This window comes from Amblyomma maculatum, chromosome 1, assembly GCF_055883805.1.
Source record: "Amblyomma maculatum isolate TAMU_Amacu chromosome 1, ASM5588380v1, whole genome shotgun sequence".
Classification (NCBI taxonomy): Eukaryota; Metazoa; Arthropoda; class Arachnida; order Ixodida; family Ixodidae; genus Amblyomma; species Amblyomma maculatum.
In genome coordinates this window covers 269,555,870-269,581,671 of record NC_139344.1, presented here as the reverse complement: position 1 = coordinate 269,581,671, position 25,802 = coordinate 269,555,870, and the positions used below count along the sequence as shown (strand labels likewise).

The 25,802-nt window shown below is 45.0% G+C and overlaps 2 protein-coding genes across 4 annotated transcripts in view; one reads left to right on the top strand and one right to left on the bottom strand.

Annotated features, from left to right (window-relative positions):
• The first annotated feature begins 1,362 nt into the window (after positions 1 to 1,362).
• On the top strand, positions 1,363 to 4,230 carry LOC146206509 (putative GTP-binding protein 6). Its single transcript, XM_084591237.1, has one exon. It carries the CDS (start codon positions 1,527 to 1,529, stop codon positions 3,048 to 3,050), a length of 1,524 nt encoding a protein of 507 aa, XP_084447363.1. The 5' UTR covers positions 1,363 to 1,526; the 3' UTR covers positions 3,051 to 4,230.
• A 79-nt stretch (positions 4,231 to 4,309) lies between these two features.
• Positions 4,310 to 25,802, bottom strand: part of Oga (O-GlcNAcase) — a 47,383-nt gene continuing 25,890 nt past the window's right edge. For 2 of the 3 annotated variants that reach the window (XM_084591235.1, XM_084591236.1), the window contains 5 exons: positions 20,635 to 20,739; positions 17,247 to 17,338; positions 6,933 to 7,131; positions 6,196 to 6,355; positions 4,310 to 4,617 (listed from right to left, as the gene is read on the bottom strand). In XM_084591235.1, coding sequence (XP_084447361.1) covers positions 4,481 to 4,617; positions 6,196 to 6,355; positions 6,933 to 7,131; positions 17,247 to 17,338; positions 20,635 to 20,739 — 693 coding nt within the window. In that variant the 3' untranslated portion in view covers positions 4,310 to 4,480. Of the gene's footprint in view, positions 4,618 to 6,195; positions 6,356 to 6,931; positions 7,132 to 12,990; positions 13,147 to 17,246; positions 17,339 to 20,634; positions 20,740 to 25,802 lie in introns of those variants that run through there. The other variant, XR_014704448.1, reaches the window with a different exon arrangement.

Sequence of the window (25,802 nt, the reverse complement as noted above, 5' to 3'; positions counted from 1 at the left end):
TCTGTTCTCTCTGTGGACATCAAAAGGCAGACACACCACACATCCTATACTTATGTAATCAAGACAAGCCATCACAGTCTGCAGCTCTCTACTCAATCTCAGTGGGAGGCCGCGCGCTGCTCAGCTCCAACCCGGAGGTTCAACTCCGAGTCACGGAGCGGGCCGAAGAGATCACCGAACGACATCGTCGGTCGGCCACCTGGCGTCCGGCCTAGAAGAGGAACTCACCGCGGGGACGGGAACGTCAACCCACCCCGCGCCTACGACCTCTTCTTTAATAAAGTTTACCTCCTCCTCCTTACAGATATGTGGCGCGGGGCCCCACAGTATATATGAAGGAAAGAAGCCAACAGTCGGCGAGGCCAAGGAAAGCATTGAGGATTGTACTTTTTTTTTTCTAATTTTACTTCAGTAATCACATAAATTGGCAGTGTAATCTGTTTAGGGGAAAGATAAACACAAAGTAGAAGGAAAAACAACGTGCCGATGGTGGGGACCGAACCCACGACCTCCGAATATGTGCGCGTTCACGGTGTGCAAAATAAAGTGCCTAGAATATACTGGCATATTCTAGGCACTATAGTGCAAAAATACCCTCCCCCCGCACAAACAAACGTTACTACCAACGTTAGTCGTTGGCACAAACCTCCCTGAGCTGCACCCACAGTCACCCACAGAGTAGGGCGAATTCTTGGGCTGCAGAATTGCTGCAGTCATGAGATAGTGATAGAAATAAGAGAGATCGAACCGGATGAATAGTGCCTTGTTATTTTTGCTTTCTACAATTAGTTACAGCAAGGAGGTTAGTTACAGTTACAGGGTTGATTTTTCTTTTTTTGCCGACTGGGTCGAGCACGGTTCTATCATTCTATCTTCGTCGACATTCGCCTTGTCTTTCGTAGTCTACAAGAAAAAAAAAATCAAAATCCGCGCCAAGAGTACGTCATTATGGCGTCGTTTTGTTTTTTATTGTTTGCACCAATATTTAAAACCAGGCGGCGCCACGGAACTCATGCTTTTTGAGACGCGTGCTGGTGCATGTGCCGCTTTGATTCTTCGTGCAAGCCGCTGTGTGCAGGGCGCACCATCACGAAAGATCGTCTACAGCGTACATCAGTGTCTGACCCAGAGTGAACCTGCCGTGCTAATTGGCTTGTGTGCGTGGAAAAAGGTGTGTGTGTGTGTGTGTGTGTGTGTGTGTGTGTGTGTGTGTGTGTGTGTGTGTGTGTGTGTGTGTGTGTGTGTGTGTGTGTGTGTGTGTGTGTGTGTGTGTGTGTGTGTGTGTGTGTGTGTGTGTGTGTGTGTGTGTGTGTGTGTGTGTGTGTGTGTGTGTGTGTGTGTGTGTGTGTGTGTGTTCACCCCTTCTCCCCCCGCTCTCCGGCACAGCAACAGCTAGCCATGATCATCATCATCTCGCTTGGTCCTTTTGAAATCTGTCGCGTGTTTCAAGACTCTATGGTGGATTAGGTGGATTGAGCTTTGAGGGTCAGTGTCAGCGGTGTTCTACATTTTTCTTGCGCTTTAGAATGGTGCTGCTGCCTGGTGTTTCGTATCTGGCCAGGCGCATTTCTCTCATTCTACCACATCGCTCTCCTGTCCGCGACTTCCCTCTAGCGCTGGGACCCAGGACGTGTGCTTGCCGAAGTGCTGCAGTAGTCATTCTGCGACGCTTCTCTTTTGAAACAGATTGCGTCGAATTTGAAAACTTTGTACAGGCGAGCAGCTATGTAGAGCAGCAGCCTAAGTTCTCTTTGCTAAACTTGCCTTGTAGAGGTCATGACGTCCTCGTTGTGCAGCCTCGAATCAAAAAGGGGCGCCGGGTAAGAACCGAAACAACTACCGCATTGCAACTCGCCGAAGCAGTAGCCCTGTTGGAAACATTGCCAGGGTGGAAGGCTGCTGGCAAGCTAACGCTCAAGACGGACAATGACATGCGTAAATTGATATTCAAAGCAGGAAACTTGGAGAGGATTCAGGACAGCGCTAAGGAAAAGTCTGCTACTGCAGTTTTTATTAACGTCGATATCCTGACCGGCGTGCAGCACGTAGCTCTTCAAGAGTTCTTTGGTCTTCCCATCTATGATCGGTACACGGTGGTTCTGAACATTTTTCGTCACCATGCACGCACTAGAGAGGCGAAGCTGCAGATTGCGCTTGCCGAGATTCCGTACTACCGTGCCCGTATCTGGCACCTTCACAAAGGCACTGGCCGTAATATGTCCGGCACGGGACAGACCTACTACGAGCAGCAGAAGCAGCAGCTGGCGAGTCGCGAGGCTGCACTCCGCAGGCAGCTGAGCGAACTCAAGGGAGAGCGTAGCCTGTTACGCAAAAAGCGGCGCCAGCTTGAGTACCCCACTGTCGCAGTCGTAGGCTACACGAACGCCGGCAAAACGGCGCTCATTCAGCAACTGACCAATGACAGTCGCTTGCAGCCGCGCGACCAGCTTTTTGCCACGCTGGACGTGACTGCACATGCAGGCCGGCTTCGAGCTATGAAGTCTGTCCTCTACATGGACACGGTAGGCTTCATTTCGGACATCCCCACCACCCTAGTGGCCTCGTTCGCGTCTACGCTCGAGGATGTCGTTTTGGCAGACGTCATCGTTCATGTGCGTGACCTAAGCCATCCGGACAGCGATGCTCAACGCAAGAATGTCCTCGAAACACTGGAACTCATTGGTGTGCCTCCTAGACTTGCCAACAGCATCATAGAAGTGGGCAATAAAATAGACCTGTTGCCATTGCCACCTGCAAGTTCCGAAGAATGTGTGCCCAAGTACCTAACTTCTTGCGTTGATGGAAGAGGATTGCCTGAATTGAGAGAGATCATAGAGCGCAAGCTTATTGAAAACACCGGACGGACAGTAGTGAGGCTCCGTGTGCTCACTGGAGGGCCTGAGTATGCTTGGCTGTACAAGGAGGGCTCATTCCTTTCATGCACTGCAGATGAGCATGACTGCAACTACTCTTTCATGGATGTTGTACTCACCCCTGCTGCTGTTGCAAAGTTCAGGCACCATTTTGGAAGTGAATGGATCATAGAGTAAGTCATAACATTAAAAAATTCTTACATAAAACAACCTTCTGCTCTGCCACAGTGGAGAAATCCTAGATCAAATGCTGCCAATCACTTTCACAGTACTTACAATCACGAACACTGACGAGGAGAAGACACCATAAAGTGCCTTGTGGTGTGGTCTCTTAAGGGTGTTCGTCTTTGCGCCGTGCGATTGCAAGATGATACACACTCAGCAAGTAGCTTTAAGTACTTTAGCAGGTTACTTGGGTTCAAAATACAGTATAACTGCTCAGGGCTACCCTCTAGTAACAAAGAACCCACTTTGCTTCTATGCCATTAGTGTAACATGACATCATTGAAGTTATTTAGATGTACATTTTTTATGAAATTTGAATTTTGCAGTTTGCAGAAAGGCAACTAATAGTACTAGAACTGGCACACCAGTATTTTGAGTCTGAATTATGACTGGTGGCGAGAGAACATGGACACAGTCCAAGTTATGCAACAACTGTAAAAAAAAAAAGCAACCCATTAAATAGCCCTGTTCTTATTGGCTGGTATGTCTGCAGGTCAAGGCTCACTGATCAGTTTGGTATGTAATCAATGTAATTTGGCTCCTGGTATAACTTCGTAGCAGCATGTCATGCTTCAGCATGACATGCTAGGGAGCACAGCACATATTTTGCATCGCTTACCCACTGGAAGTGTTAAATGAGCATTGCCAGGCCACAGAAAAATTCAAGTGCTTTGTTCAGACCCTGACAAAAAGTTTGTCTCAAGTGCTCGTGGCTGGTGTATGAAGTCATAACCGTTGCATTTCGTTCTCAAATTTTAGTAGTGATGCCAAACCGAGTAACTGAATCACCAGATGATGGTTAAAAAGAATTTCTGTACTGTAGATACTAACCCTTTTCACTAGCCTTTGAAGTCCTAGTTTCATATTTTCCGATGTTCCTCGACTCCTACCACATCCACTATTTTCATTTTGCCAATATTTTTTGTAGTGTGATCTTTATCTGAACCGCTAGTCTGGCCAAAAACCGAGAACTCCCGATTTAGCCGCTTAAGAAATTGCAACCCTAATTCTGTCCATTCAGCAACCAGCCTATCCTTGTTTTCGACACTGATTTGAAGGATATGTAGACATGAAATGCAGCAAAGTGGACATTGCCCTACACACTGGTCTGCTGACTCAGCATTTAACAAATGCAATGGAATAAAGCCAAAGCCATTTGACACAAAAAGTACACACAAAATAAAGAGACACATAAAGCTTATTAGAAATGGTACTGAAATATATTGTTAAAAATTTATTTACATGCAACATGGCATATATCTAAAACATACTCCAAAATGGGATTTTGAACAGCTGTGCTGCAGATAGCTTGAAGTGAGAGTGCATGCAGCAGTTGAAAAATGCCGATTCAGAGCAATACACTGCAGGTACCAGGCTTGGGGCTAGAAGGTTCGGCCAAGAAAGAAAACCTCATCAGTCGGAAAGTCTGGCAAAGCAATCTCAAGGAAGCCCAGCTTCGTGTAGAAATCGACCACATTCTTGTCCCCCACGGTTACTTCTGAGAAAACACCGTGAGATCCTGCAATGGAGGAAACGAAATGATCATGAGTACTTTTGCACAGAAGCTAATTTGACACAAAAATGACCTCGCAAACACCTTCCAAAGCCTTGGCACAAGAGTTAAGACAAAGGCAGACAACAATCAGTTCAGCCTCATGTTTTTACAGGTTAAGGGGTTGCTATGTCATGCTATGCCAGCCACTTCAAAGCTACCATACCAGGTATCTAGGTTATGCAGAATGCTCCATGCAATTTTGCAGGTTTTGGACGCCGGTACACTGTGTATAGATTAGAGCTAACATTGCATTATTATTCATGTGAAACAAGCAAACCGTGTCTGCTGCTAGCATATTGCAGCAGCATCTTGATAAAAAAAATTACGAGGGACTTTAGCGACTAAAGTAGTGAACGGCGGAAGTCTGAGTGCTGCATTCTGCTACAAAACTGGCACTGATTAGTAATATAATTAATTAGTAGCTAAGTAGGAGAATAATATATTAATCAGTTAAATTACCTAACAATTAACCAGTAATTCATAATTTACTGTGCTTGGTCGAGACCTCTATGACGTCATCCCGTGCCGGCCAACCGAAGCCGCCGCAAAAGTGGGACATTTTGTCCACGACAGCATGAGCCATTAGCTTTTGCCTTAATATCATGGGATTACAAAGAATGTTTTTATCGCCCAAAGACTGCATGTACCTGCATGTTGAGGCATGGGAAATGCTTTCATCCAGATCCATTTACAGCGGACTGAACTTGTTTACAGCCACGCCACTGCTCTCTGCTTATGGTGTGTACCATATGACTGGTGACCACGATGTTGCTGATGTGCGAGCGACACAGCTCACTTGTGGCTCCTGGTGCGTACCACCTTCACGCACTAAGTGCTGCTCATACATTGGTGATGCCGTGATCATAGTTGCACTGAAAGGTGCCGGCTGAACACACAGGGAGCAGTGGCGCAGTTCAAGTTTTCCATTTCTCAGGCTATGCCATAACATATGGTACACCAACAGAGTATTGGTGACAGTTACTGATACTGATACAAACTGATGTCACGGATACATAGAAATTTTGCATAGAAATAGACAGGCTTGCGCATATCAGTTATATGTCATAAAATAATGAACAACTAACATCTGCAATGAATAACCTTGATCCTGTACATATCTTCGTTTTCAGTGTTCATTATAAATATGCTCAACTGTATCATGAAAACAGGCTACTGTAATTTGTGCCTCGATTCAACAGCGCCGGACTAAGCACTTCCTTAGCTATGATGCACATTAACAAGACTGCTTCCACCTGCATCACACATCACCTTCAAAAATCAACTAGCATCTTCTGCAAATACGCACCATTTATCATTAACCACACAACTCGTTTCATGACAGTGATGTCAGCAGATACTGAAATAAATTCCAGGAAATGCAATACTTTAACAATTAAAGCCCTACCCGAGAACAGTGTACAAAAATACTATGGCTGCTTTTCTTTGAATATCGGCCATCCTTCAGTTCAACGAGTCATTTTTTAGCTAAGGAAGGCAGAGAAGATGTCTCCAGCCACAGTCCACAAACAACTGAATACTCACCATTCGCTTTCAGTGCTGCCAAAACACAAGCTAACAGGCGCTTAGACACACTGGAGTCCATTATAGATGGCAGCATGCTCATTGTCACACGTGATGGGTGGTGCTTGTATACAACGTCTGGGATTGTGATAGTTCTTGAATGGAAGCTGTTCATTATTTCCTGGGAAAAAACAAAAAACACGCACACACAATATGAGGAAAACTAATTGCGATTGACGTGTTTAAGCTTGATAACTATGCAGTGAGGATCCCCAACAGCTTTTAAACGATGCTGAGAAACCCCATGTGTTTCAGCTTCAGTGCCGACCCAAGAGATGTTCTGCTCCCCAAGAAATGCCCGAACTCACTCAGTGCTCATTAGCGGCATGGTGAAATCATCTGCTACTGTTATTAGCAGTTTCAGCATGGTCAGTCTCAGAATGAAGGAAAGGTGTGGGGTTGAGGCATGCATGAATTTAGGTGGTCAAGAAACCCCAAACGCACCCTGGTTTCTGTGGAGCGCTCAATATAAGCCATGCATCGCGAAGCAAGCAGTTAAAACGCCTGAGCTGATTCAATGTTTTTATATAATTTGATTACAGTATTTGTCATTTAATGCATGATCACACGTATATGACATAAAGTGAGTGCATTGATGACAAGATGAACTTGTTAATGAAAAACATGAAAAAAGAAAAATTTAGTATCTCTCATACTGAGTATATGGACACTTAGTTCCCAACACCAGCACATCATACCTCAGCTGGAGTGAGCATCTCTGAGGGCTCCTTGACAGGTGCAGGGTATTTGAGGCACAGTTCAGGTTTCCAAGCTGCTTCCAATTTCTTGCCGAATTGCTGAGCATCAAGTGCTGCCAGTGCATAGCCGCATACTCCAGTTTCGTCTTCCACAACAAAGCAGTACTCATTGCTTAGGGTTAGAAAACCACCAACCAGTCTGCAAATAAGATATACGAAGAACAGATGTTTGGAACAAAGACAGCACAAAAAAGGACAACCACAAAAAGAGGATGTGACACAAAGAACACTACGCTTTTTTGCATTATCCTTTCAAGTATGAATCACCAACTAGCCCAGCACCATGTTTTATTGAAGAAGAGCAGATGTGAAAAAAAAAAAAAAAAAAAAAAAAAAAAAAAAAAAAAAAAAAAAAAAAAGCCAGTACTACTGAACAGAAATATAGTGCTACCAATTTCAAAGGATGTAAATAGGACAAGAACCAATACAGTAGAATTCCTTGATGACAACTTCAACGAACCCTTATCAGGAGTGTTTCCAAACGCATGTGTCCAAATACTTTTTAAACGAGATTAAATGAATGGAATGGCCTTGCAGGAAAAAATACTATACTGCAATTTAAGCATTTATTGCACTATTGATGGCATTCTGCCCTTTCCACAAGCAAAGCACGCACTCTCGACTGTCACCCAGTCTCATTTTCTTTTGTGCCTGTGAAAATCAGGTGGATTCCATACAAGCACACACGTCACTAAACTTTTGAGAAATATTTTGGTGACCTCTACACTGTTTCATAGCAAACTCGCCCATCTTCGGACACACCAGTTACCAGCGCTCTTTCAAAATGCTGGTAGTCTTTGCTAGTTTAGACTAGCTAGTTTAGTCTTTGAAAGCTGGCTGATGTAAACTTCGGTCAACACGTTGGCCTTCCCATGAAGAGTGGCCTTTTCAAAGCGGTTAGCCAACCGATTGTAATTGTAACACGGAGTACTATCACGCTCGGCATGAGGTACACCTCGCCGATCGTGATGTGTTTTTGAATTATCGTGTGTGTGTGGCTGTTACAACGAGCGCGCGTCACCACCACATGCTCTCATCTTTGTCCTAGTTTTTTTTTTTTAATTTTATTATTATTTTTTTATGGTGGTATTTAGAATAACTGCAGTCATGACTCAAAGCCCAAACTTCATGCTCAGGCAAGTCCTGCTTTCTGAAATCAGCGGTATCTGGCCTGGCACTTTTGGATGCATCATTTAATTTATTGGGGAATGGAGAACTGACGCACCACACTCTCGTATGCACTTTGTAATTTTTCAACTCGTGGCTCAACTTCAATAAAGACAGAACTAAATAATAAAAAATGCCAGCCAACAAATAAATGGGGTGATGAACGGCTGCAGAAAGAGCCTTACCATCTCCCAGTAGCTGGGAAGCATGACAGAATCGGCACCACTGTACAACCAGGGAGTGCACTCAGCCACATGCTCACTTGGTGCAGCTCATACTGAGCATGGTAGTATACACTGCATGGTGGCATAGGTGTGCTCTGAGGTGGCAGCACTGCCTGCTTGCTTTTCAGCATATGTTATCTTCACTGCTCTATGCAGTAACACATGTTGTGCCAAGCTTGCTTGCTTGCTTTCTTTTTTTTTTTTTTTGCAGGGTGGGACAGTCAAAATATCTCTGAATAGAAAAGTTTGCGTTCTAATATAACTGCGTTAAAGGTGCTGTAAAAGGTGCTGTTCTTCGGAAAATACAGCATCGGCACTGTGCGTGAAAAATCAAGTTGGCACGAGCTGCCAACTTGGGCCTCTCCTTTCAGATTGAGAATGAGATCAGAATTTCCCCTCCGGGAACCCTAGGCCACATAGCACGTTTTTATGATGTCTATGCTGGGTGGTCTTTCACATACTATGCTAAAAAATATATGTGAGAAATTAAGAAATTAAGAGATTCATACTGAGATGAGTAGCTAAATTGATGTAGGCAAACAAGGATCCACACTTTCAAGTCATACCCTTAAAAGGTGAGAGATCCGCAAAGTAACATCAAAGCCTGCTTTGGAGCGGCACGGCTAAAGAAGGTTATACGAGTGCACCGAATTGCGGATTCTTTGCAGACTACAGTAGAACCACTTTATAGTAAAGCCACTCGGACAGGCAAAATTTTTTTACTATATCTTACTATATCAGTTGGTGATGATATAGCCCCTAAGATGCTGTCTAGTAATTAAATGGCTAATTACTAAACTTATGAAAAAATGCTCTAAAATACCTTCCATCCCTTCATTATTATCTCTTTGTGCAATATATATATATATATATTAGCCATTTAAAAAAAACTTGGGGTTATAATTATGTATTGCACATGCGACGTCATTTCGTGAAAAGTATGTCGCCACGGCTAGACACATTTTACGAAACTGATTTTTATCAAAAATGTCTAATATAAAGGGAAAAAACAAAAAAAAAAAAACGTACAGTTATCTATAGAAGACTAACTGGGACTTCAGTTATTTCACTATATAAAAGTTTTTACTATATCAGAGTTTACTATAGAGGGATTCTACTGTACAGCAATACAACGCAAATGAGCCATTCATGGTCATAAAGAAGAGTGACATTTGTATGTTTGTGTCACGAATAGCAATCCGCGCAGACCAATCCGCGCAGACAGTCCAGGATCCTGTCCGCATTTCTGAACCCACCTTAAGGTGGGACTGAGCTCTTGGAACTTCCTTCTTTATTTCTGGACTGAATGCAATGAAAGTGCACAGTATTAATCAGTTTTCTGCTGATTTCAACTATGTAATCGGTTTCATGATATATAATCAGTTTCATGGCTTTTGCATGCTGCCAGTGCATTACTGTGCATTGCGTGAAAGTAATGCACTGGAATGCTGCCTTGTGAAAGGCTGCCTTGCATTCTTGTAATGCAATTACAAGAATGAAAAGCAGGTTAACTGACATGACAAGTGTGAAATGCTCCAACTAGTGCATGCCGGCCACCTGGAATCATCAATGGTTGGCCACGAGTTGATACACAAAAAATCCTGAGCCATCCACACCATGAGATAGCGTAAATCGCTGCATGCTGCAGGCCTGTTTCACTTCAGTTTTCATAATGTGGGTTGACAGCAAGGCCCGCTTGCATGAATAAACAGGCTGCCTGAGGGATTCTTGGAAAATTAGATTTTTCACTAGTTCCACCGAATGCAGATGTGGGATTACATGCAGCGCACTTTTGGCGTGGATTGCTTGCATTTTGCCATAATGTAACAGCACACAGAAAGTTCTGCCGTTTGCCACAGTTCGGCATTGCAATAGCACCAATGAAATGTTGATGCTAAGATTTAGGTCATTATGCCTGCAACACTGCATGCTGCACCCTTGTTTGTTACTGAGGGCCACTTCCTTCAATTACAAACATCACTACTGAGCTGAAACCTTTCTGGTAATACTTACACAATTTTGAAAAAGCATCTGTGCAAAAGAATCAAAAACTGTTCATTAAAAACATCTCTGAAATCTCATCTTTCACAGAACAAATTTATATCAAGAAATGCCAGACACTCAGCAGAAACTCGCTGCAAATAAGTTCCTTATGCGTCTATCTGTAAAATTACAACAGTCTGCTTGCACCATAACACTCATAATAAATAAAAAATTACAACAAAAGCCCCTCAAGAAGGGCACTGTTTATGTGAAATATGCATTTAAAACAGTACAAGTAAGGAGAGTAACACCCCACTCCAGCACTACAACTGTAATCTTTACGGCTTCTCACGTAAATACTGCAGAAGCGAAAAATTCTAACCAATATGCTTACTTCACTTAAAAATGCACCTAGGACACCCTTTGAACATCTAATCTAGCCCTCTTGATTTCCTCTTTAGAACATTTTCAAGCGGAAAACAGAGCCCTTAACTCATAAATTCTTCATGAATTATTCTTGAAGTGTTTTGATCAAATACATTTCAGCTATTACCACATTTACTCGAATGTAACGCGATGGGCGACTTATATTGCCCAATGGGAAAAAATAAAACCACGAATGTAATGCGAGATAAGCGCTTGAAAAAGTACCTTTAACAGACATTGTGTGTGGCCCTTGCAGTAACGCTCATTTTTCGTCGTCGGAAGCCTTATCGGTCAGGTTGACATTTAAAAATCACCTCCCACTGCATACGCCACCCGCCTATGGTAGATTAGTGATTAGTTAACGTCTAGCCATCGAGCTGTCAAAGTATTTCAGATTTCTTCCGCTATCAGAATAGCTTTTTTGATGTAGCGTCATACTGTGCACCGCGCATTGCTTGGTGTGAAATGCGATAACGATAGAACTGCGCTAATCCACTGCGAAAGATGTGATAAGCGCGTCAAAAGGTGACAACGCGATTCAGAGCATATGAGCAAAATATGCGACATTTTGACTTTTGATGGATTGGAATTTGGCTTATTTGGCTTCCCTGATACTCATGTAAAACCGCAGAAATATGGCTGCACCCCGGCGCTGCTTTAGACTGACGAATCGCAGTATTAGATTATAATGCGAGGGTTGATTTTGAGAGCCAAAAATCATGCAAGAAACTGATTACATTCGAGTAAATACAGTATAACTGGATGTATACCCCCCCCTTCTACTGTTGCCACTCAAGTTAATTGCGCACTCTTTGTAGCCATTCGAGTAAATACAGTATAACTGGATGTATACCCCCCCCCCCCTTCTACTGTTGCCACTCAAGTTAATTGCGCACTCTTTGTAGCCATTGCAGATGCTTTCAATAAAAAGCAGGGCAGAAGAGCACACAACTGTGTTGAAAACAAGGTAATGGCAGAATTCAGCTTGAAAGGGCAGATGAAGTGCAGCTGGAACTTCCGCATGCTTGTCGTTTATTTCCACCACGTCTTTGTGACTGTCATGGCTCCCATGCACCACCATTCTAGCTTCGCTGTCCGTGGGACAGCACGTGCATAGCAGTGCATTCACAGCATGGCATTAGGCCGCACCCCACAGTCTAGTATTGTGGTGCGAAGTGGTGCGGATATGATGAAGGCATGGAGCCTCTGGCTCAAATACAAGTGAACACTGCGGCTTGTGACTGAAACATGAGATTCAGAAAAGTTCCCAACTTTTGCTGCCAAACTGGGGCCAGTTCTAATATCTGATTTTTTTTTATGCTCACAGACTTTTCGGACTGTTCGATTATTCAGACAATTTCTCATGTACCTCTGAGTTCGAAAAATCAGTCGGCGATTGTTGGGCTCGACTGGTCAGGAATTTGGACAGTTGGCGTCAAACCGCCGAGTTATGGGAAAAGCGGCCTGTTGCTGCAGGACGGTGTGTGTGCGTGTTTACTCGCCGGCATCCCGTTTGGAGAAGTGTTTTCATCGTGCGCACAAGTTCCCGAATGACGACCCATTTCTTTGAGGTCCAGACGCCGCCTGCATGCCCCCCTTCTTACGGTCCGGAAGCAGCCGGCGCCCCTTTTACGGCAGTGCAACCGCCACCACTCGATGGGAGACACTGCTCGCGGACCGCTGCCTTGGAAAACGGCGGCTGCGCGGGGCGACAGGACCGCGGGGCCGGAGATCCATAAATCGACAGTCTGCCGAGACGCGGCCATTTGAACGCTCAAGTTCACTTGGACAGCGGGCTGACAGCGGAAGAGCATGGATCACCTTCGTTGGCTCCGAAGAACTTGCCAGTCCAAGGAGTGATGTTACATCAATCGACCAGCCGCGTGGTGGGAGGACCGGCGAGAGTGTGAAGGCACCGCCTTATCGTGGGCAGGCTTTCGTCAACGGGTGTGATTGGTTGACTAAAAAACAGCCAAATTTTCCCTCGCAATTCGGAAGCCTTAAAATGAGCCTCTGAAAAGCCTTCAAGCATCTTGATACTCATCTCGATCCTTGATCCTGATCCTCGATGTGGATCACGACTAGTAATTATGTAAATAAATTGTGTCTATCTCTTCTAACTTTGGTGAACCGGCTGCATCTTATTCTGCACTTCGTTGGGGAACCGAGAAACCTCGGAAACCATCAGAAGTACGAACCATCAACATCTTAACTGGCGCAGTCGAGCAGGATTCTCCAGCGGTCGGCAAATGAGGGCAGCAGCGGTGGACACCGGACGAGGTCGGTGGCGTGGACGGCGGACCCGAGAACGTCACTGAGGAGTCAGCGGGCTGCTAAAGCGAGTCCCTCCAGACCTGTGGAAAAAGAGAGCATCGCGGAGTGACTCTCCAGAAGTCACGCGAGTGCTTCTTGGTTTCCTGTCGGGCGCGGTTGATGACGATGCCATACAACTTGCGAGACAGGGAGGTTAACACCACAGATGCGGAGTCTGACGGGGTTGAAAGCTTGCAGGAGTTGGCGGTGACCAGTGACGCGGGGGGGGGGGGGGGGGGAGAGCCGAGTAGCGCCATGACGCAAACAGCGTCGGAGCAGCAGATAAAAATGCTGGAGCTTCGATTGAAAATTGCTGAGGCAGAAAAGGAAAAGCAACGCTTAATTCGTGAGAGTCAGAAGTCGCGAGCCCAAGAGCAGGCCGGTTCCCACGAGGACGGCAACAGCGGAGCGTTAGCTGTGAGTTGGTCAGAGGAAGATAGGCGCCTAAAATATGCATCCTTATTGAAGGCAGTACTAGCACCGATGCCAAGGCGGGCGTTCCTAGTGCCCGGATGGTTTGAAGATGTGGAGGCGACTCTTGATTCTTATGATGTCCCCAGCTGAGTGGCGAGAGGCGCGTCTTGCCGAAATTGAGTGAAAGGGTACGCGGATTGCTTTCTACGTAGACAGCCCAAGATAGAAAGAACTAAAGCAACTGATAAGTGCAGACAGGTTGAAGGAGTGCGTAACAGCTGAGGCAAGGGCTCACATAGTTGTCAGTGAGAGTGAGAAGTTCCTGAAACCAAGCGAAGTCGCCAAACTGGCGGAGAGTTTCGATGAGAGCGTGAAATTCAAACCAGGCCTAGAAGCTCATACGGGAGGCTGTCGAAAGAAGCCGAGTGATAGAGAGAAAGGGCAGGCTGGTGCAGGACCTCGTCAAGGAGAGAATTCTTTCGCAACGGAAAAGAAAGGACGGTGCTTTGAATGCACGTCAACTAATCACTTTGCTAGGAATTGTCCCCAGAAAAGGACAGGCTCTGCTGGGCATAGAAGCCATGAAAAGCCAGGAGATCCCGCTGTAACAGCTAAAGTTATGGCTCCTTTAAAGGAAGTAACTGCGGTGAACAAGGTTGGCATACACGAAACAGAGCAGGTGTGAGCCGCCTCACAACAGTAACATTGAAAAGTTTAAAACAAAGGCTTAACGCTGTAATTGATTCCGGTGCGGAAGTGAGTGTTATCAGGCAGGCACTAGTGCCGAAATATGAAGCACCTGGTTCCAAAATCAGGCTGAGGCGAGCTTTCGGTGATGAAGTAAGCGCTGAGCTAGCGTATGTGCCTCTCGCAGCAACGGAAAGTGTGCCGTTTGTCTTGTTCGACGATGTACAACCAGCTTTGCTATGTGCGCTTACAGACAAATTGTCGACCGGAATAGATGCACTCATAACGCCCGAAGACTACAAACAACTTCTCAAAGAAAGGGCAGTTGTAAGCGAGGTGGTATCCGGGGAAGAGACAGAACACTAAGTGTTGACCAGGTGGGCGCTGGCTCTCCAGAAACGTAACATAATAGTGGGGCACAAAAATAGGTTTCTAAACGCAAATGTCGATGCTATATCGCATCTGGTCACCAACAACGAAATCTGGTAAGATCAGTCATCTGTTTTCGCCACCTGGGTTCGCGGGAGGTATGGCGTTGTTGATCGCTGTGTCGGCAGGGGGCCGAGGGGCACTTGTCAACATGTGAAGTGGTGGCAACGCGTTGAGCTCTTGTACTTTGTTGTGTGCCGCAAGCTCGAAGACTGTGCAGCACAGTTTGTTGGGAAGGTGTTGGGCTCGACTGGTCAGGAATTTGGACAGTTGGCGCCAAACCGACTGAGTTATAAGAAAAGCGGCCTGTTGCTGCAGGACAGTGTGTGGGTGCGTTTACTCGCCGGCATCCCGTTCGGAGAAGTGTTTTCGTTGCGCGCACATGTTCCCGAACGACGGCCTGTTTCTTTGAGGTCCAGACGCCGCCTGCGCACCCCCCTTCTTGCAGTCCGGAAGTGGCCGGCGCCCCTTTTGCGGCAGCGCAGCCACCGCCGCCCGATCGGGAGACACTGCTCGCGGACCGCTGCCTTGGAAAACAGCGGCTGCGTAAAAAGAAGTGTGGCGACAGGACCGCGGCTCTGGAGGCCTATAAATCGACAGTCTGCCGAGACGCGGCCGTTTGAGCGCTCAAGTTCTCTTGGATGGCGGGCTGACAGCGGAGAGCATGGATCACCTTCGTCGGCTCCGAAGAACTTGCCGGTCCAAGGAGTGATGTTACATCAATCGACCAGCCGCGTGGTGGGAGGACCGGCGAGAGTGTGAAGGCACCACCTTATCGTGGGCGGGCTTTCATCAACGGGTGTGATTGGTTGATTAGAACACAGCCAAATTTTCCCTCGCAATTCGGAAGCCTTAAAATAAGCCTCTGAAAAGCCTTCAAGCATCTTGATATTCATCTCGATCCTCGATCTGGATCCAGACTAGTAATTATGTAAATAAATTGTGTCTATCTCGTCTAACTTGGGTGAACTGGCTGCATCTTATTCTGCACTTCGTTGGGGAACCAAGAAACCTCGGAAACCATCAGAAGTACGAACCATCAACATTTTAACTGCGACTACAGTAAAAGCTTGTTAACTCGAACTTCATGGGATCGGGAAAAAAGTTCGAATTATCCGATGTTTGAATTATCGAATGACCCCGAAAAAACTGACAAGAACAATTTGTATTACCGTAAATGTACCGTATTTAGTCGCGTAACGAACTCGCTCGCATAATGAACCCACCCAGCCCCGATTTGTGTCAATGAATGCAAAAAAAAAATATATATAAAGGCATCAGTCGTTAGCGCGTCCTGTTTTGTGCCGCCACAGTCCACAACACATTTCTTACCAGTGGGCCAAGATGATGCGCCGCAATAACGGCGTGTTTATCTTTTGACTTTAGCTCCAGCAGGGTGGAGGGAAGCGAACTTGGCAAAATGCCAGCGCTTGTCCGGTTGCGCAAGCCCCCTTTCAGTACATTCGCTTTACCATGGTATGAGCGACTGGGACATCTACTGCCACTCCAATAATTGGAACGCGCGATAGCAGCAAGCGGCTTTTCCCGAAGCGTAGAATAACGCTTTTGTTTTGCATATGAGAACGGTGCTAAAAGCAGGCGTCACGATCACAACTGACGTGCGTGCTTTCATTGACAATTGATGGTTGGAAGGATGGATGGCTATCGCAAAAAAAGAAAAAAAAAAAAAAAAGTAACCCGTAGTGCCTGTCCGAGATCATAGCCTTTCATGGGCGTTGGCTGGGACCGCACCGACAGTACTTATCCATATTTCCAAATTAACAGGGTTGGAATTAACGAGTATTTAGTTCCGAGCTACAGAGGTTGCGCAGAAGAGGGAGCAGGCAGCCGCCGCCGTGACTATGCACTGACCGCGGCCGCCGTCCCCACCCTCCAACGCCGCCGGCCGCCGCGCCGGTCATGGCGCCATTCAAGTTTTACCCACTTTTCCATGGTTTTACCTGGTTCCATTTTCTGTCCCCATTTTGGACGTGCGCAGCCTTTAACTATGCCTTCCGATCGCGGAGGTGTTTCTTTACTTTTTTTTTTTTGGCCGCGTGATATGCGCCAAGCCGCCCACACGCGGCAGTGTGTAGTTCGAATTATCCATAGCGGAACCGACTCGCGTTTGAATTAACGGGCTTTTTTATACACCGATCTCTATGGAGCATGTAGCTCGAATTATCTGAAAATTCGAATTATTGAGGTTCAAATTAACGAGCTTTCACGGTATCTTAATTTTACTGGCAGTTCTAATTTGTGCAAGGTTGAATGCTACGTTATTAGAAGTGCCAGTGTGCTTCAAGTGTGAAAGATAAGCTCTGGTTACGGCATGCTCTGGCAGGGCAGATTAAAGCCAAAAAATGTTAATTATGAACAGTAATAAACATAAAGATTACAGAATAACCTGTCCAAAGAGTGATGTTTGCTAGTGCACTTTCTACAGTAGTTAAAAACTGGCAACAAACTATACTGTACCAATAAATTCCCAAGTTTCACTCACAACAGCACAAACAAAAATAACTACTACCATATAAAAATAATAAGACATGAAAACGCGCGTATATGCACACGCACAGCACAATGAGCACTCTAAGTAATGACTACTTACTTGTCACCTATAAGGTTAGGAAATTCAGGAAACACTTCGGTTCCATCCATTCCATCATCGCACGTCTTTCGACACACTTCATAAACAAGGGGCTAAAAAAGAATAAGGAATGCAAAAAACAGTCAAACCTCCATTACAGGAAACGTAAATATTCACAAATAATACTTTGCAAAAACCGCACGTAAGAACAGCACAATTAGATCAATGACGACACAGAAACTCTGGCAACCCTTACTATAATATGCCACCATTTCTAAGCTGCTCGCAACAATTGCAAAGCCCGCAAAATCCCAGTCACCAAATGCCATGCAGGCCGGCTTTCCTGCAGAGGTGATGGCAGGCCACACGTCAGCTGCGGTGGCTTCCCGCACGACAGCAATGTCTATAGCAAAAACATAAGCCAGAAGGCAAACTACTGCTATTTGCACCACCTCCGTGACAGCCAATATGGGCACAGCACGGTTACTGAAAGGCTACAACCAACACAGCCCATGCAGTGGCTTCGTGGCCATAGCTTTTTGTCCAAGGTTGCGAAAGACACATGCCGACCAAGTAGACCGGCAGATTGAGCTAGTTGATGTTGATTCATATTTGTGGATCCACGATGCTACCAGACAGGGACAGAGAAAAGAACAAGGCACACGGTCAGGTGCTGGCAGGCATTCAGCACCCCTACGTGTGCCTCGTTCCTTTCTCTGTCCCTGTCTGGTAGCGCTGTAGATTGACAAATATATTGACTGCTCGGTTACCCAGCTTCTCGAGGCTGTTAGAGATTGCGACGTAGACACAAACCATGGTGCGAATGCTTGCCATCTGAAGACTTTTCTTTATAAGAATTTGAAGAATAGCATACTGCATGACATTATCCTGTTTGCCGCATCCACACGTTTAGTTCAGCATATGCCAATGAGGTAGCAGCGACATACGAACCTAGTGGTGCCATCTGGTTTTTCAGACAAACCATGTTTTCCAATGAACTGACTTCTTTAGGATTAAGAAAGGCAGGATAACCACCAAAACAAAAAAAATGTGTTCATGGATGGTGCTGTAGGTAAGATGAGGCCACACGAAAGCCCGATACGCTGTTTACGATTAATGAACACACTTTTTCAGTGTTCACTCGGAAGGGAGATGTCCTGCTTAAAGAGATGCGCCGCTATGTTGGCAACACGATTTTATGGTACTCAGGAGATGCAGTCGCTGCTGAACTGGAGAAATAATGTGTGTAATTAGAGTGTATACAAAGGCTCAATTTGAAATAGCGTTTTACAAATGGGCACTTTAAAATATGTTATCCCATATGCTCATATGACTATTTTATACCGGCACTACATTGCGCAGGTGTTGTGTCTTCAATATACTGGGGCTCTAATGTGTGACTTTTGACATGAGCATTCATTTTGTAGCGAATAAAGTTTGTCTATGTTGGATTCAAACGAAGCAAGAAGCATAGCGAAATGCTCATCTATGTAGTGGTAATGTAAGGTGGTCGCCACTACCTCAGAGTTCTATTGGAGATTATTGGTGGAGAGCATTGCTTGATTATTGGTTTGGTTGGTTCATCACGCTGCTTTCGATGAGGTGAATCCTTTACGATAACAAACTGGACACAAACAAGACGTCTTGTCTTGCCTGTGTCCAGGTTTTTCCGTATCATTAAAGGTTCAGCGCTTCGAAAGCAGCATGTGTATCCAACTAGGCCCAGTTCTCACTCCTTGGAATTGATTCACCATGTTTAAGGGGGGAGGCTACATTTGTATACCAACTATTTTGTTTCTTGAGATAATTGAATGAAATTTTCAGGTTAGACTCATGGCAAAGCCATTTGAATAACTGCAAAGTTTCATGAAGCTGCGCACATTGGTGCTCAAGTTACAGAAGTATATCAGAATGGTTCACATGGGTTCCTTGTACCATGCCTGGAGAACTTGCAAAATGTGTTGGCACTATAAAATTCGTTATGAAGGTTCCTGAATAGGTACCACAGGGCAAGACAGAGCCCTTTTTTTGAATTTCCCTGCTGAAAAATTTTAGCACTGCATTGAGGTTAACGCCACTAATTGGACTTGCATTAGCCTAATTTTGATTGTTTATTATAAATTCCAGACTCAATATTTTGAAAAAATGAGCTTGTCTTGCCCTCACAAATTTATTCAGGCACACAGTAAAGAAAACCAGGTGGGAATTCGATTAGCAAGCATTCGCAAACAAAACAAGACCAAGATGGCGGGGATCAGTTCAGCGGCAGAGAAATGGCGCGCACACTCAAAGTTTGGATACTTTTGCCGTTTGCTCACGACTCTGGGGCTGCCGCACCCAGTTGTATATTCAATTTAAAGCAGTTCCACGATGAATTAGGCGTTTATAATTATAGAAAAGGTAGTTTATAACATATACAGTGGAGATATGTACTTGAAAAGCAGACTGTTTTGCATTTCTTCGGCTTTCGAAGCCCACGTCCCCCCTTAATGTCCCAAAGCAGCTCAAGCTATGAGAGACGCTGTAGTAGAGAGCTCCTAATAATTTAGACCACCTGGGGTTCTTTAATGTGCGATAACATAGTGCAGCACACAGGCGCACCAAGTTTCGCCTGCATCGCAATGATGCGATGTTGTGGGCCCCATCAAGTAGAGACATATTACAAGGATCAAAGTTCATTTTCAAAACGAATGTTATGCGATGAAAAAGCCTACTTTAGAAAAGGACATCACCTTGCTGCACTTTTGCAACCTATCTACTTTTCTCCAAAGCAGTTTGGTTAACAGTATTTTATCACTGAGACAGAAGCATATGTATTCTTTTCAGTTTTGAACTCATAAAACATGCAAAAAACAAATAAAACACATTAGTGAACTGGGTTGAGGTCTTGAACTCATCCTGAGCATTGCATAGCTTGCACTCAGAAGAACCTATGTACTACCCCAAGCTACGCTGGTCATGGTGTTTCTCGGTGTCTCAGCACTTCAACAATTCACAGCAAACTAAAATGGTTGTAATGAACACCAGTACAATTATTTGCCATATATAATATACATCGGCATCTGCTGACTGCCACTTTTCCCTACAGCATTTTGATGAGGGCCGCTCTGCAATTGTTTTACCAGCTCTGGCCAACCAGGGGTCAAAATCATTCCAGTAGCAAATAGCAATTGAAGGTACTCCGAAAGGCCTGGCTCCCATTGGTGATGAAGCAGCAAGGCTGGCCTACATGTGCAGACGTGCATGGCCACTAGCACCTTGGCTATAGAAGCCAGTGTTCAATGTTACTGGCTCACTCTGAAGCACACTAGTATGGATTGTTCGGTAAATTGTTGTAACTGCACTTAAACAATAACCTCCCACAAATGTCTGGAATGTCAATAAACAGGTTTAGCACTAGCCAACTCACTTCATCACTGGGAAGGTATGGCCGAATAGTGTAGGTCTTGTTACTGGGAGACTCTGGAGGCTTGTAGAGAAACAGATCGCTCACGCTCTCCAATGGGAGCAGTCGCTGCAAAAGGACAACATTGAAGGAATACTATTAAGCAAGGCAAGGTTAAACAGCTGCGTGATCTACCTTGGATAGTACAACTTTTTGGCAGGCAGAACGCTTTTCAATAAAAGCAAAAACATTGAATAAAAAAGAAAAAAAAAAGTGACCACTCTAAACACACCTAGGACAACAAAGATGACCAAGCAGCTGTCCATCCTTTGTACTAGTGCATATTGTACAGTGTTTGCACCTACTATTAACCAAAATGCACTAGCATCATTATTAAACAGCATGCACAAAACAAGGCCAGCACCAATCAATGCATGCTCTGATGACTTGCAGCGAGATATGCCAGAAATTCTTGCACACGTGCCTACCATACAGTGCAATAAAACCTCGTTGATATGTTCCTGGTTCAGCAAAAATGCCATTAAAATTAAACTACTTTCTTTCTGGTTAATATGTCCCCAGATAACATTTCTTGGCCACTAGGTTCAAAATGTTGGCAACTTCTTGTCATATAACATGTTACAGCTACCAAATGTACATGTGCAGACATAAGAGTGAGCCAAAGCTAGGGCATGTGACATGAAGAGCTGGACTGAAGCCGCAGTCACTCACCACAGTACGATTTCTTTGCAATGGCTAGACGCAAAGTGGAGACTAATAATAAAAGAACGAACTTCAGAGCGCTAACATTGAAGTGGGCCATTCCTGCAAGGATGTGTTTTGTCGTGTTGGGTATTTTGGCGCAGAAGCAACTCGGGCTATCATGTGCCAAGAGCAAGGTATGTTTTATTTTGTAATTAAGAACTATAAAGCTCTTGAGCTATTAAAGTTTGTTTAGGAGCTTTGCTTCTTTTAGGAAGTCAAAAAACATGAGAAGTTTTTACCAGTGCATCACTTCTCCCAAAAACAGGCTGGGACAAAAAGGAATTTGTTCATTGCAAAAACGTGCAAAATATTTTTTTCCTTATTTCTCAAGCTTAGTGCATGAATGTAAGGTGCGATTTATTGTTAGTTCCTCTCTGCATCCCTCACATACAGGTTTGTCTTCTTTCTTGAGAATGAAGTTGTGTTAAGTGAGTGTGTCCGATGCGAAGGCGACAAATTAACTTCAATGATGCGTACCTGATGACAACATGATTTCCATTTCTCGATGACTGGTTTGACAAGATGCAGTTTGTTGCTTATTTCATTGTTTCATGAAGCCTGCTATTTGACTCATAGTCTTCTCTTAATGAATTTTAAAACATTACATGTGGTATGCATACCTGCCAACCTGAAGATTTCAAAATTCATAAAACCTCCGCGAAAGGGGGGGGGGGGGGGGGGTCAATGTCATAAGCAAATCGCAGATTACTGAGGTATTCTCCATCTACCCTAATCCCTAACTGCTCCCATTCCAAGTCTCTGAATACTTCCTCTAAGCAAGCTGTGAATAGTACTGGGGAGATCGTGTCTCCTTGCCTAACACCTTTCTTTATGGGAATTTTGTTACTTTCTTTATGCAGAACTATGGTTGCTGTGCAGCCACTATATATATATCTTCCAGCACTTTCATGTACGGCTCGTCTGCCCCCTGATTTCGCAATGCCTGCTTCATCGCCGAGGTTTCAACTGAGTCAAATGCTTTATCGCAATCAATGAATGCTATGTATAAGGGCTGGTTATATTCCGAGCATTTTTCTATCACCTGATTGATGGTATGGATATGATCGATAGTACAGTACCGTTTCCGAAAACCTGCTTGATCCTTTGCTTGATTGCAGTCTAAGGTTGTCCTGATTCTATTAGAGATTACCTTAGTAAATACCTTATACATAACAGACAGTAAGCCGATTGGTCTCTAATTTGTAAGGTCCTTAGAGTCCCCTTTCTTATGAATGAGGATAATGTTTGCATTCTTCCATGGTTCCGGTACCGTCGATGACACCAGGCACTGCGTATACAGGGTGGCCAGTTTTTCTAGCACGATATCCACCCCGTCCTTCAGCAAATCTGTAGTTATCTGATCCTCTCCAGCTGATTTCCCCCTTTTCATAGTTTCTAATACTTTCTTGACCTCATCCTTCGTAACTAGTGAAACGTCTGACTGTTTTTCCCTACCGTCAATCTCCTTACGGTCCTGACTACTTTGGCTACTGTAGAGATCTGTATAGAACTCCTTGGCTACTTTGACTATCTTGTCCATAGTCGTGGTGACGTTGCCCTCTTTGTCCCTTATCGCATACATCTGGTTTTTGCCTATGCCCAATTTCTTCTTTACCGCTTTAAGGCTTCCCCAGTTCTTTACAGCATGCTCAATTTTCTCCATGTTATACTTCCTTATATCGGCCACCTAGCGCTTATTGATTAGCTTTGATATCTCGGCCAATTCAATCTGGTCTGTTGGATTGGAAGCTTTCATACTCTGGCGTTTCTTAATCAAATCTTTCGTCTCCTTAGACAGCTTACCGGTATCCTAACTATCCTACCGCCTACTTCTACCGCACATACAGTAATATCTCTGAAATTATTGTTCATTGCTTCTAGGGTAATGTCGCCATTCTCGTTTAGAGCTGAATATCTATTCTGTAGCGAGATCCTGAACTCTTCTGCCCTCCCCATAACCGCTAATTCGTTGATGGGTTTCTTTCTAACTAATTTGTTGCGTTCCTTCTTCAGATTTAGGCTAATTAATTCGGGACCTCACCATCCTGTGGTCACTGCATCACACTTTCCCGATTACCTCTACATCTTGCACAGCACACGAAGTGGCGTCCGTGTGCTGTGCGATGTCAGCGTATGTTAAAGATCCCCAGGTGGTCGAAATTACTCCGTAGCCCTCCACTACGGCTCCCCTTTCTCTCTTTCCACTTTCACTCCCACCTTCCTCCCTTCCCTTACGGCGCGGTTCAGGTGTCCACAGAGCAAGTGTGACAGATACTGCGCCTTTCCCTTCCTGTGAACCAACCAACCAACCAACATCTTGCATAATGGCGGGGGTTGAACAAATTATGAAGTCAATTTCATTTTTAGTCTCCCCGTTAGGACTTTTCCATGTCCATTTCTGGTTCTTCCGTTTGCTGAAGAAGGTATTCATGATTCTTAAGTTATTGAGCTCTGCAAACTCAACTAGTAACTCCCCCCTGCTATTCCTACAACCAATGTCATAGTCACCTACTGCCTTGTCTCCTGCCTGTTTTTCCCCTACCTTGGCATTGAAGTCGCCTATTAGTACAGTATACTGCGTCTTTACTTTTCGCATTGCCGATTCTACATCTTCGTAGAAGCTTTCAACTGCCTGGTCATCATAACTACATGTAGATGCGTAGGCCTGTACAACCTTCAGTTTATATCGCTTATTAAGCCTAATAACGATGCCTGCCACCCTCTCATTAATACTATAGAATTCATCTATATTACCCGCTATATACTTATTGACAAGGAAACCTACTCCTAGTTCTCGCCTCTCCGGTAAACCTCGATAACACAGTACATGCCCGTCCTTCAGAACAGTATATGCCTCATTCGGCCTCCTAACCTCACTAAGCCCTATGACATCCCATTTCATACCCTCTAGTTCCTCTAACAGCCACTGCTAAACTAGCTTCACTAGCTAGGGTTCTAGCGCTAAACGTTGCCAGGGTCAGTTTCCAATGGCGGCCTGTCCAGCGGAGCCAGGTATTCTTAGCACCCCCAGCTGCGTCACAGGTCTGACCGCCGCCGTGGTCAGTTGTTCCGCAGCCGCTGGTGACTGAGGGCCGGGGTTCACTTCCTGACATATCTGTTCAAAACTAAGGATTACTGGTCTGATTGCTTGGGGTTCTCGAAGAATGTTTTCAATGGGCACTTTGTGAATATAGGGTAACAGGTGTTCGGGTATGGACCTCATTTTGAGCACGTATGTGTATGTAAGCAATGTTTCTGTCAGAGAGGTGGTTCGTGTGAACCTCCTCTCTCAGACAGAGAACCTCTCCAGGTTTGCAAGCCACAGCCATAACTCTCACACTTGAAACAGTGACGTGGGTTTGGTATGTATGGTTTCAGTTTTATCTTTGTGTACCCACCTTCCACATCTTCGGGCAGCGTGCTCGATGAGATGTGCCTGTTTGGTGTCTCCTTGTTATCTTGTCTCATTCTGATTCAAAGCCGAGTGACATTTTGATTTTTAAGTCTCTCGGACAGTTGGAAATGACACCACGCACTGTGTTCAAAGAATGATGTCGGGTAATTGTTACTGAGCAGTTTCCAAAGCATGTCACTGTTGAGTTTCTCGAACCGATGATTATACAAAACTTCCAGAAGAAGGTCGCCGTTCGGTAGTTTTTTCACTTTGTACCCTTGACCAATTGCTTTTTATGTCTTGGTAACCATAAATGGTGAAATCAGTCTGGCGGATGTTTTCATTCTCTTCACTGTGGATTACGTGGAAACGTGGAAAGTTGGTAGCAGTTTTCGGGAGCGATCATTTGAAAGTAGAGAAGAAGCCATAAAAAATATCTTTTGTTCGGCCAGGGTGATGGCCACCCACCACGGAGCCCAACAAGGGGACAGAGCAGGAGCTTGCAAGAAAGTCCTGCTCACGCCAGCCATATACCCTAACTATAACCGAATATGGCATAACACAGGGTGGTTAGTTACACAAGGTTAACCCTTGCCGCTTGAAGGAAAGAGAAATCCAAGAAAAGAGGAGGAGACAGGACAGTTGTAAGAAAGAAGATAGGAAAGCAAAAGATGAAGGGGAGGATAGGAAAAGGAGACTGCAGATTTTCCCCGGTCGGGTCAGCCTGGAGGTGCCGTATATGGGAAGCGTGGGCCAAAGTGGTGTGTTGCCTCCGCCGAGGAGCCTTAAAGGTCCAAACACTCGACATCGGCTCAATCACCAAGATCTCATTTTCCCGACACGGCAATGCCACGAATGACTAAGCGTGGATGCTCCGAATCCGTGGTGTCGCACAGTACACACAAACATCTGCTTTAACAGGTGCCCCTTGCGGGGTCCTGCAAGGATGTAACAGGAAGAGAACATACACAGCGGCTTCTTTGCAGCGCAATGCTACGACGGTCAGCCACCGCAGTGGCTTCCACCCTATTCG

What these genes read in the sequence shown, in the direction of transcription:
- LOC146206509 (XM_084591237.1), top strand. Translation starts at nt 1,527, where the DNA reads ATGGTGCTGCTGCCTGGTGTTTCGTATCTGGCCAGGCGCATTTCTCTC.